The sequence below is a fragment of the Hydra viridissima genome, unplaced genomic scaffold, assembly GCF_058129835.1.
Source record: "Hydra viridissima isolate aposymbiotic clone 2 unplaced genomic scaffold, HvirCarnegie_v1 scaffold_2, whole genome shotgun sequence".
Taxonomy (NCBI): domain Eukaryota; kingdom Metazoa; phylum Cnidaria; class Hydrozoa; order Anthoathecata; family Hydridae; genus Hydra; species Hydra viridissima.
In genome coordinates this window covers 13,540,271-13,554,386 of record NW_028324301.1, presented here as the reverse complement: position 1 = coordinate 13,554,386, position 14,116 = coordinate 13,540,271, and the positions used below count along the sequence as shown (strand labels likewise).

The window sequence follows — 14,116 nt, the reverse complement described above, 5'->3', positions numbered from 1 at the left end:
TCGTATTCTTTTTTTGTAAAGGTGATCGTGTGTCTGAATCCGTAAACTACTTTGTCGTAAGTCTCGCAAAAACCAAAAATGTGCTTTAAAGGGATCCTGAACGAAAATGCACCAATGGATGTGGTGTCTGCAAACAAGTGGTCTCTCCTGACGTTGAACCCAGTGGTTCCAGTTGCGTTTGATGTGTCTTTGTACCATATTTGCTTCAAACCATCGGCAAGCTGAAAACCGAAAGGATATTTCAACAATTCAAGCATGGTTGTTCCCTGACCTGGATACATGACTCTTTCCACTTGCTGTCCTGATAAGTCGTAAGTGACGTCACTGAACAAATACATGATGGCGTTGTTCACCAGAGCAATGTTGTCTGCTGCTGCGTAAGCGGTTCCGTCTGCTTTTTTCAGAACCCCTTCGACGAGGATGTAAGCCTCAGACGGAAGTGTCTGCACAGACTGGCAATCAATCTCAAAAACGATCGATCCTGAAGAATTCAAATCGAGGTTTGTTGGAAGGTACTCGAAAAAATCAACTTTTTCAATGCCGGTGTCGTAGACAGGCTTTTCGTCAAATGTTAATCTGTCGGTGTTTATCATTTTTTTTAATGAGAAAAAAAATTTTGTGTCATTTTTGATTCGTCAAAAAAATCACGCAATCAAAAGCCCGCTCCCCATTTTGACGAGATCCTGAATTCTGGCCGCATTCTTTTTTGTCATTTTTCTTTTTGGACGAATGGACGAACCAAACATTTTTTTGTGCAGCTCTTCCATTGGATTGATATACGTGTACGGATCAACCTTTGGCGCTTCGTTTGCAATCGTGTTGACCAATTGGTTTGGATTCACTGTCCCTGTCTTGGCGTAAACTTTTTCGATCGCTTTTTTTCCTTTGTCGATGGCAACGTCTTTGGCGGTCAAAATGGCTGAAGTGGCCAATTCTTTTCCTGCAGATTTGGCTGCGGTGATGGCCTCTCTTCCAATTTCGCTTGCCGCTGCCTTTCTCAATAAATGAAGAGACGATCTCGATGCGTTCGAGGCTGCCATTCTCCTCAAAAAATTTTTAAACGTGTCAACGAATCCTCCTCCTCCAACAACGTTCTTTCTCACATATCTTTTGTTGTTCACGATGAGCATTTTAAAAATGAGAAAATTTTTTTTTTGTTTCACGACTCGATGTATTTTTGAATCGATCGATATTCCTCTTTGTTGATTTCCCCCTGCCTCAAAAGCTCGTCACAAATGGATACAGCTTCGTTTCTCGATGCAATGTTTCCAGCATGACCAGCGGCGATGCTCAAACCAAGTCGCTGCACAAGAGCATTTGGATCGCTCGGAAGAATGATCACTCCACGACCTTTTATTACCCTCGTTTTTTTGTAATTTTTCTCCCAAATTTTTGAAACAATATTCTCCCACTTTTCGCTTCTCGAAGCTTTTGGAACGGTGGGTCTACCTTCTCTCTCCATCGCATTTGTTTCGACCAGTATTTTTTCATAATTTCCCAAGTCCTCATTTGTCACCTTTGTCATATCAGGTCTGGATCTTGAAATCAGCTCCCAAAAACCAATCGTCCCCTTGTAATTTTCTCCATCAATAATGATGTCGTTTTCATCGATGAAAATTTCTTTGTCTCCAATAAACATTTTTCCTCGTTCTTTTGCGTGAATCCCAAAAACTCGATCTGCAGAAAATTTTTTGGTTGCATATTTCGACAAATATTCCAAAGCAATGTTTCCAACATTCATTTTTCCAAACGTTTTTTCAACACCTTTCAAGCTTTCAGATGGGCTTTCTGGAAAAGTCAAAGCCAGTGGAGTGTTGTCAACTTCTCTGTATGCAATGCTCTTCAGCTCGTTTTGCACCTTTTCGTTGCTCTCGATCAGAGGCTTGAAAAACTTTGACAAATCAGCCTGGTAACTCACATCTGAAATGTTCGCGTTGAGGCTCTCATTGTAAAGCTTTTCCCGGTTGGCCATGTATTCTTTGACAATCTCATCTCTCTTTTTCGGGTCGTGTATTTTAAAGAAGGACATTTTTAAAATACGGAGAAAAAAAACGAAAACGAAAACGAGTTTGCGTTTGAGTTTTCGTTTGCGTTTGCGTTTGCGATCATTTTCCCTTTTTGAAAATGTTGTTAAACGCTTGAATGGCTTCTTCTCTTCCTTTTTGGATCAACGTCTCTTTGGTCAATTCGTCAATGCTGCTTTTTGCATTTGTCCGTATTTCTTCGGCCATGACCTTAAATTTTTGAAGCTCGCTGAGAACCAATTCGTACTCGGAATCGCTCACAAATCCGTCCATGAGCGATTTTGAAATGTGATCGCCAATCGTGTTCAATTTTGACTCGGAAAGAACCTTTAATTTTTCGTGCTTTTCAGCCTTCAACATCATTTTTTTGTTTTGTTGGTTTCCGAAAATGGACAAAGCACCCATCCCAACCGCAATCCCCTCGCACGCAATCGAAACTGGGGTGGCAACGACGGTTGACAAAAGGGCAATACCAGTAATCCCCAAAGCAATGCACACCGTTTGCAGCCCATCGTCAGCGAAACGAATGATTTTCGACACTCGATGGTACTTTTTGCTCAAAGCCATTCTCTTCACTTTTTCATCCTCCATTTCTTTTTGGATCTCGCTTATTTTTTGAAGTCTGTAAACGTGACCTCCATCCGTCGGAGCTGTTGGAAGAGTCGGATAAATTTTTTCAGTGTTTTTGATTATCTCCATCTTTTTAACAAAGACAGATTTTTTTAATTCGAATCGATGTGATTTATTTTGCAAAGCTTTTCACCTTTTTTGACAATAACGTCATTGGCGCTGTTGTTGCTCACATCCAAAATGACGTCATCCACAGACTCTGAAAAAATCACATCGTTTTTGAAGAAGTTCAATTGGTCACTTATTTTGTTCATCAAAGTGACGACAGCGATGCCTCTGTCAAAACTCAACCCAACAGACAACGATATTGTCGTCAGAGAAAGAGCTGAAAATTTAATGTCCTTCTGAGCAAAAATTTCATGGTGCCCGTTTATGTTAAAACAGTTTGGGTGATCCAACTCTTTTTTTGCCACAACAATATTTTGCGATGTCTTTTTTTGCAGGTTTTTGATTGTCTCCACCAGGTTTTCAAGCTCTTTGATCCGTTCCACCAAATTTTCCAAATTTTTGGTTCGATCCGACTCTTTGAATCTCTCCAACACTTTGATCCTCTCATCCATGTGTCCCAAATATATTTTCGAGATCTCCAAACTCGAATCAGCGTGTTTCTCTGCCGATGAAACGTTTTTGAAAAACTTGTGAGGGGCATGCATTTTTAATATGAAAAGAAAATGTTTTTAACTCATTTTTTTTTCATTTTTTTTCTTCGTGTTTTTTCTTCGTGTTTTTTTCACATTTCTTCTTCAGATTCCATTTCTTCTTCAGATTCCATTTCCCCCTAATCCAAATCGCCGCCCATGATGCTTTGAACAGAAGTCACGTTTTTTGCGATGACCACTTCGGGAATCCTAACCTGAATGGACTCGATCTGCGCTCCGACAAAAACACCTTCGATTCTCAAAGAGGCGACGACAAAACACTTTTGTCGAACATATTCTAAAGGACACACCTTCACCAGCTTTTTCGCTTTCTTTTTGAAAAACGAAGAAGACACTTCAATGCCCTTCTCGTTTTTCTTTGTGAACAACTTTCCGAAAATAATGGGAGATTCATTCGGATTATCGGATTTCTTTTTCAAAATGGACAAGTCCTCTGTCATTATTTTCTTTGTTCTCCCTCCCTTTTTCAAAGTGGGAGTCATTTCCTTGACTTTTTCGCGAAGAAATTTTGATACCTTTTCAATCACATCGATGAACTTTTTTTCTTTTTCGCTCATCCCTTTTTTCTCGTCGAAACCGAGAAAGGACATGGAATATCCCTCCAGTTCTTTCGTTCCAAAGCTGCAGTTCTCAAACACACCCAGAGAAAACAAAACAGGTGTCCTCAAAATGAAAGGTGCTTTCCCAGAGGGGTACTCATAAAAGAGCGGAATCTTTTGGAACTGAACTGGTTTGGTTGCGGAATAAATCTCTCCAACCGACAATTTGCCGTCATCAAAATTCTCAATCGTCACGAAATTCATCTTTTTAATATGAAAAGAAAATTTTTTTAACTCATTTTTTTCAGACGGATCAATTCATCATTGCTCACCCATGAGTTGAACGATTCTGGATATCCTTTCCATTTGACCAGTGATTTGCTTTTTTTTCTGCGAACGATTTTTTCAATCCTGAATATGCTCTGATCAGTCTTTTGCATCTCCTGCTCATAAAAAGTGCCTTGAATCTCTTCGCCGTTGGCGTCAGTGATTTTGTACGTGGGTAGATCCGTTTGCTGAACTTTGGACACTGTGAAAACCTCCTCGGTTCATCTCAGAGTGTACCCTTTTTCAAAATGAGGCTTCTTTTTTGTGATCCTCACTTTGTCTCCCATTAAAAATTTCGGCTCTGGTCTTTCTTTTGGCATCTTTCCATTCAGATTCATCCAGACCATATTTTTATTCTTTTCCTCGCTGGCTTCAATCGGTGTCATTTTGATGGACGAGTGCTTTGTGCTGTTGTAATTTTTCACCATTTTGTCCAAAACGTCAATGTATCGGTTGGTGCTGTTGGCTGAAAAATATTTGAACATTCTCTCTTTCATCGTTCTGTTCCATCGCTCGACGACACAGCTTTTTTCCTCGTTTTCAGTGGAATATAATCGAACACCCAGAGATCTCACGTGCTTGTTGTGAAATTCTTTTCCTTTGTCCACCCACATTTTGACACATTTTCTCTCACCAAAAATCTTTTTCAACGCCTCAGCCACTTCAAGACCCGTTTTGCTTTTCAACGGAACGATCCATCCATACTTTGAAAACACGTCGATCACCATGAGCAAATATTTGACGCCATTGTTGAACTTTGAAAACGATTGCATGTCAACCAAATCGGCAGCCCATATTTCATCGATGTCGTTCACAAACACTTTTCTTTTTTTAAAATGGCGAACGACCGGTTTGTGAAGCTCCTCTGCAAGCTGATCCGTCCATTTCAAACTTGAAAAAAAATTTTTTTTTTAGGACCCTTTGGATTCGCAGAGACGCCCAATCCGAATTTGGCTTTGGCTTTGATGATGGGCTCGATGATCTTTCTTTCGTTTATTTCTTTTTGAGTGGGGTTTGGAATGGAGTTCATTTCTTCAAGCATCATTTGATCTGCCAAATTTCTGCTTCGAACGTCGGTCAAATATTTATATGCCAAATCATGGTGATATGCCGCATTGTCCACTCTGTCCACCGGTTTGCTCCACTCCTGATACATGTCGGTGGATGTGAGCCTTTTGTCCAGGTTTGTGCCAGGTCCTGCAAAATTCATTCCTGGAATATGCATTTCTCCTGGAAATTTTGCCCACGGAAGCTGTATTTTTTTTGAAAAATTGTTGATCGATTCGACCAAGTCACCCCCTTTTGTTGCATGCGAAGAAACAAACTGGCATTTGGTCGTTCCACAAGAATCACATGTTCCTTTGATCATGTTTCTGTTGTTTTTTGACACCTCGTTTCTCAAATGAATGGTTTCGGTTTCTCTTTTGCATTTGACGCAGTACATTTTATTGAAAAAAAATTTTTTTTCATCAAAAAAATGGAAGTGACAGATTTGTCATGGAATATTGGGAAAAGCAAAAGGACAACAACCCGCTTTTGCCGAGAAGCATTCGAGGAATCATCGTTGGAAAGTCCGGTTGCGGAAAAACAACCTTGCTTCTCAATTTACTGCTCAAACCTGGATGGCTAGATTATAACCATTTGCAAGTCTTTGGAAAATCTCTTTTCCAACCCGAGTACAAAATACTGAAAAGCTCGTTCGAAAAAAATTTGCCGAAAAAGATCATTCTCGATTTGTTCAAGGTGCAAAACGAAATGGAAAAATTGAATTTAAACCCTGAATGCGTCATTAACGACCTTTCAAAAAATTTTTCCGAAACCGAGGACATGAATTGTCAATTTTTCGAAACGGCTGACGATGTTCCTGAACCTGAAGACCACGATTCAACAAAAAACAATTTGATGATCTTTGACGACCTTCAATTAACCAAGCAAAACAAGTGCGAAAAATATTACATCCGCGGAAGACACTCCAACGTCGACTGCTTCTACCTCGCTCAAAATTACTTCATGCTCCCACGACAAACCATCCGAGAAAACACAAACTTCATTTGTCTGTTTCCTCAAGATTCAAAAAATATGGACCACATTTTTCGAGACCACGTTTCGAGCGACATGGGAAAAGAAGAATTCAAAAAATTTTGCAAGCGTTGTTGGTCTCAAAACCACGGATTTGCCGTCATCGATTTAACCTCAAAAAAATACGAGGGAAAATATCGAAGCGGATTCGACGATTTTTTTTTCCCGAAAGAATCCTTTTGAAAAAATTTTTGTCCATTAAGAAAAATGTCTGGCATCATCATCGACGTGAATGGAAATTCCAACGTAATCATAACAGAATTTTTGGACAAAATCGTCTTTGAAAAAGAAAAAACATACGAGATGGCTTTTCTCGGTCTGGAGACGTACAACAGCTTTCCAAACATCACAAGCAAAAACAATTCTTTCCGGTACAGCATGAACAACGGAGCCAATTGGGAAAACGTCGTCATCCCAGACGGAAGCTACGACATCATCGACATCAACAATTATTTGCAAAAAACCGTCTCAAGCACAATCAAAAATTACGCGTCACAAAGCGCAAGCTACGTCGCTGCGAATAAGATCAGCTACTCACCTGAAAACATCAAAATCGGATCCAACTCAAACACTTTAAAATCAACCATCAAACTCGGAGTGAATTATTTGATGGACCTGAACGTCGAAAACAGCATCGCCTCTCTTTTGGGATTCACAAAAAGACAATTGGACTCCAATTCAGAATACGAGTCAGACGACATTGTCAGGATTTCAAGCGTCAACACGATCAGAATCGTCAACAACGTCATCGGATCAGCCTACATCAACGGATCACAACTCAATTGCATTTACTCCTTTTACCCATCCGTCGGTCCTGGATTCAAAATCATCGAAAGACCCACCCATTTGGTCTACCTCCCTGTCAAGGTCCATGAAATTTCCACGATGATCACACGCGTTGTCGATCAAAACGGAAATTTAATCGACTTTCGCGGAGAGGACGTCACGATCCGATATCACATTCGAGAAGTGAAATAAATTTTTTTTTCCCTCGTGAAAAAAATGAGCAAATACATCAGTGTCAAATTAAACGTGTCCCATGGACAGATCGAAAAAATAAAAAAATCCATGATGGAAGGAAAACCCGTTAGCATCCGGATTTCAAGAGAGGATTTCCACGGAAACGACGTTTTGCTTGTGACACACACACAACACCAACAAATTTTGGACGCTCTCCATCGAGGAGTTGGAGTCACCATTAAAATGAGCAAGGCTCAAGTGGAACACAACGCAAATGTCAAAGGAGGATTCATCGGAGCTCTTTTACCTTTATTGGGAATGCTTGCTGCTCGAGCCGCTCCCGTTGTTGCCACTGGTTTATTAGGCGGTGCTGCCTCTTCACTTGGGTCCACTGTGATCGACAAAATTTCAGGAAGAGGTGTCGTTTACGTCAAAAAAAATGGACACGGAATGAAAATGGGCACTCACAGAGGAAACGGATTATTTTTAACACCCTGGATCAAAGGAAGCTCCGTCAGAGACGGCCTTTACATCAAAAGCGGAAAAGGTTACGAATCCATCGGATCCGGATTGCTTCTCGGACCGAACTCCCCATTCTCAAGCATCCCTTTTTTAAATTTAATTTTGTGAAAAAATTTTTTTTTTTTCTTGGCCAAATAAAATGAGAATCTCGCGAAACGACGACGGAAATATCAGAAGCATTAAATTCATCGAATACTTAAGGGACAAAGGTTTTGCTCACCGAGAAATTGAACTGTACAAGTCCATTCTCGAAGAAAAACACGAACAAGAACAAAGACAAAAAGAAAAATTAATTTTTCGCGAACGATTTCAACACCTTTACACCCATTAATTTTTTTTCATGGATCCTTTTCTCATGAAAAAACACACTCACACACCAAAAACATTTTCACACCCCCCTCAAAAAAAAAATCAAAAACGGACAAAACATTTTCATACCCCTCAATCAACAAAAAAAATCAAAACGGGCATCAAAATGAAAATGAGCCAGAACTCTCCTTTTCTAGTAGTAGTTTAGCATAAATTTTATATAATTTACGTGTTACGTTTTCTCTTAGAAAAGAAAATTTAGAAAAATACTATAATTTATGCAATAACTCAAAATTAGCAAATAACATGTGAGAACTAAAAATCCGGATAAACTTTGAAAATGAATATTTCTTGAACGGAGTTATCAATTTTATTAATTTAAAAACCATAGTAACAAGAAACTTGTATTTTACAAAATAAAATAAAATTCAATCGTTTATCAGTCTGTTTCGGGGAACACGGTCAGCTCTTGTGAAAGAACCTGCCCCAAGCCTATATACGCGATTTTGGTCGATTTTCTTTTCATACTATACTCGATTCGATTTCCTAGTTGGCGGAGATTTTCAGCTTACCAATCATCTGCATACACCAATCTTTTAATTTCAGTCCAAAAATCCTCGATAGGATCATGGACGTATAAGAGATGGACGTGCAACGATATTGTTTTTTTTTTTTTTTTTTTGCGAATCGCGCTCGTTACGTATTGTTACAAATCTTTTGTTTTAAACAATAGAAATTGAATTACATTAAAGTCTGTCGGATTCGTCGAAAAGTTTTGGTCTCGTCTAACCAGTCACATCAACTTCCTTTTAGTTATTCAAGATAACAGCATTAGAACCAAGTTTTAAGCTAAATTTTATATAGCTAGACATTCTTAATATTTTAAGAAATGACACTGATGATGATATAGAAATTGAGATCATTTACTTAACTACTTAAGTACATGAATAACTAGAGATAATAATAAATAATACAAAATGTCAACTAGTTTTGTAGCTACAAAACCTGACTGGTTGACAAATACTGAGTAATTGATATTGCTAAACATTTTTTTTAATGAATTGCTCTATAAAAATTATTAAATATATAATTTTTGATGTATAATAAAACCTAAATAGGTTGTGGAAAGGGCTAAATAAAAAATAATATTGGTAATTAAATCCAAATAACGACAGTTTTATTTATGAATATTAAATATCACAGTAAATTATACAAATGATTTTATACTCTAATTCAAAATAAAGATAAAAAATAATATTAAACTAAGAAAAAAACAAAAGTAAACAGAATACAAATCTCATCAGTCATCACAAAATAATTACTTTTCACATTTTTCGCAAACATATTTTTTTCGTCGAGTACATTTCCTAAATACATATTTTTTACATAAAATACACATTGTTGTTTTATTATTACGGCATTGACCAACTTGACACCATTTTCGCATCTTGGGTGCATTGATAGATGTTTCTTCCATCTTTTGGACTGAATGATCCATTATTGGATTCTTGTAATTACATGCTGTTTTTTTTTATAAGCAAAACACTTGTAAGCATATGGAGGCTCAGATTTTTAAAAAAAATAAGCATATATAAGCATATTCCTGAGCCTCGATAAACTATTTTAAAAATTTAAACTTTATTTAATTAAAAACTTTAAATATATATATTTCTAAATTTAAACCAACAAAAACAACAAAAATCGAAGTTTATGTTTTGCAATGCAACGACTTTATGAAGTAATGAAGTCATTGTGTTGCAAAACCTAAACCTGAATACTTAAACATAAAAACATAAAGTTTAAGAGTCGCTCAGAAGTGCTTTATTTCTCTGTCTTTTTTTTTTTTTTTCTCTCTCTCGCTTTTAATGTATAGTTTATTTAATACCATATTTAAAATGTTTATTTTATTTCTAAGTTCTATCTTTGATTTCATTGATAACATTTGTATATAGTATATATGTTTCATTTTTTGTTATTATACTATAACATTAAGTCAGCTACATTAAAACCAAAGCAAATACAGAGCATAAGTCAATTTTTTATTTTTCTTATACCCATTAACCTTTAGTAACGCGCACACTTTAAGAAAGTATTGAAATAAGCATATTTTATTAGAAATATGCTTAAGCTTAAGCATATTTTTGAGCCTCTTTTAACTTTTTGCTTAAGCATACCCGAGCCTGTTTCAAAAATTTCATATGCTTATAAAAAAAAATAAACATGTACTAACAAGCTCATCTGCCAATTTAAACATAAACTCTTTTCTTGTGACCTTTTCTCCAGTATTATACAACACCCACGCATTAATACAAGCTAAGTCCAAGATGTTGAAAAAAACCTGCAGAGGCCATCTCCTCGAACCAGATTTCACTGAATATATTCTGACCATTTTGTCAGACGCATCCACACCAAATTTGGTTTTGTAATAATAAGCAACTGTTTCGAGTAAATGTTTCCCGTGTTGATTTATAATTACCAATTTATGTTTTGTACTCAATACAAGGATCTTTTTAGTTGGTTTGCTTTTGTAAATGGTGAGGAGATTATGTTTAGATCTGAATAAAGTTGTTGAAAAACGAGGCATACTATCTTTTTTTTGTTTGACTAATCTTGGCAACTCCTTTTTATTTGCGCGTATAGTTCCAATTATTGCTGTTTTTTTTTAGCTAATAATTTATAAGCCAGAGATGCACTTGTAAAAAAGTTGTCAGTTGTGACGCATCGTCCTTTTATGATGTAGGGCTCCATAAGTTTTATAACAACGAATTTCCTAAGAGGGGTTGAATTTTCTCTGACCTTGCCTTTTCCTAGATATGGAAAGCCATTTATTATATATTTGGTTTTCACATCAGCTGCTAACCAAAATTTTATCCCAAACTTATCCGGTTTGTTAGGCATAAATTGCGTTAACCTACACCTTGCTTTTGTTGGAAATAATTGTTCATCAATTGTTATATTTTCGGCAGGTTTATAACAGTTTTGGTTATTATCAATATATGCATTCCATATCATAGAAATTAGGGCGAATTCGTCAATAGCCAACCTCTGGGTTCTTTTATTCTTATTGTCAAACTGTGTAAACTGCAAAATTTCCGTAAAATTATTCCTGCTCATGGCAGATGTAAAGAAATCTGGTCCCCTTTTTTTACTCCACAAATAAGAGAGTTTCAAATTTTTTACTTCATATGCACCACCAGCATAAAGAATGTCAATAAAGCCCAGTAATTTTGATTTGGTTATTGTCCAAGGTCGCCCTAAAACTCTTGAAGCTTCCTCTTCCGTACACGATTGAATGTGCTCTATCATAGGATCGGTTATGATCAAAGAAAATACACTACTATACTTGTCTTTCATGATATGTTTTTTTGAACGTCCTGTAGGACCGGCCACATCTTTGAAAATATTATGAATTGGTTTTCTACCAGGTGTACAGCCTTTCAATTTCTCCCAAACAGTGCCATCGGATGCAATTTCTTTTTCAATTTCCTCTCCTTCGCTTTCATCTTCAGACGTTGAAAGTTGGGTATTCCTTTTTCTTTTTCTTGTATTATTCAAAATGTTCATGTTATTTTCTTTTTCATCGAAAGACTCATCTTCATAATCTTCGTAATTGCTAATGTCTTCGGCAATTATATGATCTTCACCATACGACGCATTTTTGCATCAACTAACTCACCTTCACTATCATACATTTCATCGTCTTCGATGTCGGAACATTCCTCAGGAATATCATTTATTTTTTCTAATAATTTCGCAATATTATTTGAAATACCCGTTTGGTGGAATAGATATTAAAAGAAAAATCAATCATGAAAATGGGGAGAACTCTAAGGAGAAAACTAAGTAATTTTTTTTAAAAAAGTAATTTTCTAAACACTTTCTTAGTAGTTGTTATTGGCATATAAAATGTTTCCTTTGATTTTATAAGATCCGTCCCCTTGTCGATCATTCACAAAAACAATTTTCAAATCTAAAACCATCAGAATTATTATGTATTGATGAACAAATAGTTCCATTAAAAGGGAAATCTAGGCTCAAACAATACAATCCAAAGAAACCTAAGAAATGGGGTCACAAATCCACAAAACAGTAATATAAACTCAAAAACAAAAGTTTTTCACAAAATTGCACAAAGATGCACATCGAATAAACATCAACGAATAAACGAGAAATGTTTATGTAAAGAAAATCAGTAGGTAGACAAAAAAATTGTAAATTTGTTTTGTCTATATGTTCACTTTTATGTCTATAACTTTGATTTAGACCCATCTTTGATATAGTCTGGACTTTGAGGCACCAGTCATTTTGACTGGTGCCGGTATAAAAAGGAATAGTACTAAACAATTGTAATAGGAACGCATATATAAAAAAAAAAAAAAAACAATTCACAAAATTTATTACTATCAAATACTTATAAAAGTCATGCAGTTGTTGCAAAAAAATATTTATTTGTAATGGGTAACTTTTTTGCTTGAAAATTGAACCCAGTCATTTTGACTGGCTTAGTAGTTCTTATGATAAATATAAATATACAAAGTTTTGATAATTTTTTTTCCTTAAACTAGAATATAATTTTAGTGGAGAATATAATTTAAGTGGAGAATATAATTTTAGTGGAGAATATAATTTTAGTGGAGAATATAATTTTAGTGGAGAATATAATTAGTGGAGACTTATTAGTTACCTTCTGGTACCATTTTGAAAGTTTCTATTTTCTTCTTTTTTTTTTTTTGTTAATACTCGAAAATGTTTTAACTGTTAATTATGTACTCTTTTAAACATCAAAGTTCTTTGGGGTTTAAGGTCAGCTATTTGAACAGTAAGATGGAGAGATGATGAACAGTACAATCGACAGATGATGAACAATACATTAGGTAGATAATGAACAGTACAATGAATAGATGACAAACAGTATGATGGATAGATGATGAACAGCACAATGGGTAAATATTAAACAGTACAATGGATAGATGATGAACAGTATAATGGATAGATGATGAACAGTGCAATGGATAGATGATAAACAGTACAATGGATAGATGATGAACAGTACAATGGATAGATGATGAACAGTACGATGGATAGGCTTTCTAGTCTATTTGGATAAAAATGTAAAAATCCATGCCTTTTTCCAGTTTACATTAAATATACGTCCGCCCCAAAATATTTTTAAATAGCACAATGAGAATTCATTACTTTAAGAAAACCACACTGTTTTAAAAATAAACATTCTGTTTTGCCATATTGAAGTATCTAATCAAATTATTATTTAACGTTCTTCTAATTATCGGGATAAATTAAGTATCGATAATTTTAAATTAGCAATTAGACTTAAATCCCCATTTGAGTCTCTACTTTTGTCAGGTAACCGTTAAATTGTAGTATCGTGGTTGCAGTATCACTCCCAAAGAACCATATAATTTTTCACACACCAAATATTACATCGATTAGAAAAAATTCCCACTCGTTCTTTACAGTAAACAAGCTAATAGCTATTATGATTTGTCAATCATGATAAAGATTCAAAAGAGGGACTGCTCACCCAGAGTAAAGCCATGACCGCCGAGAGGGGGATGGGGGTGGGCGGGTGGGGGGTGAACGGAGGAGATTTCCGGGGGCCCCGTGTGAGTACAAACAAATTTTTAAAAATAATTTTCAAAAGATTTCTATAGTTTTGACTTTTAAAAGATTTAATTAACTTTTATTTTTAATTTTCAATGCCCAGAGCACGCTTCTTTTGGTCCTGGGTATAAAATTGATCATAATGAGGGCCTCTTAAGAAAACTTCCCCGGGACCCGAAATTTCTCTCGGCTGCTATGAGTATAGCCAAAGACTTCGAAACTACGTTGATGTTTTCAACAGCAAACATTTATATAGATATAAAATTTTTCTGTTGAGAACTATTTGAATTTTATTACTTACTACTGTTTAATCAAAAAATGTTATTTTATGCGTATGTGTCCATATCAAGTATTAAAATTTTTAAAATGTTGTAAAAATGCAAAATTTTTTAATGCTGTCTTGTGCGTTTTTTTTCTTGGACGTAATAGTTTGATTTAAATTTTA

At 35.8% G+C, this 14,116-nt stretch overlaps 1 protein-coding gene across 1 annotated transcript; it reads right to left on the bottom strand.

Annotated features, from left to right (window-relative positions):
• Positions 1–1,159: 1,159 nt before the first annotated feature.
• LOC149892060 (uncharacterized) lies at positions 1,160–1,972 on the bottom strand. Its single transcript, XM_090078056.1, has one exon. The coding sequence runs from the start codon at positions 1,970–1,972 to the stop codon at positions 1,160–1,162; it is 813 nt and encodes a 270-aa protein (XP_089934182.1).
• Between the last annotated feature and the right edge of the window lie 12,144 nt (positions 1,973–14,116).

Bases quoted from the DNA above. Each gene is read 5' to 3' on its own strand.
- LOC149892060 (XM_090078056.1), bottom strand. From the start codon at position 1,972: ATGGCCAACCGGGAAAAGCTTTACAATGAGAGCCTCAACGCGAACATT.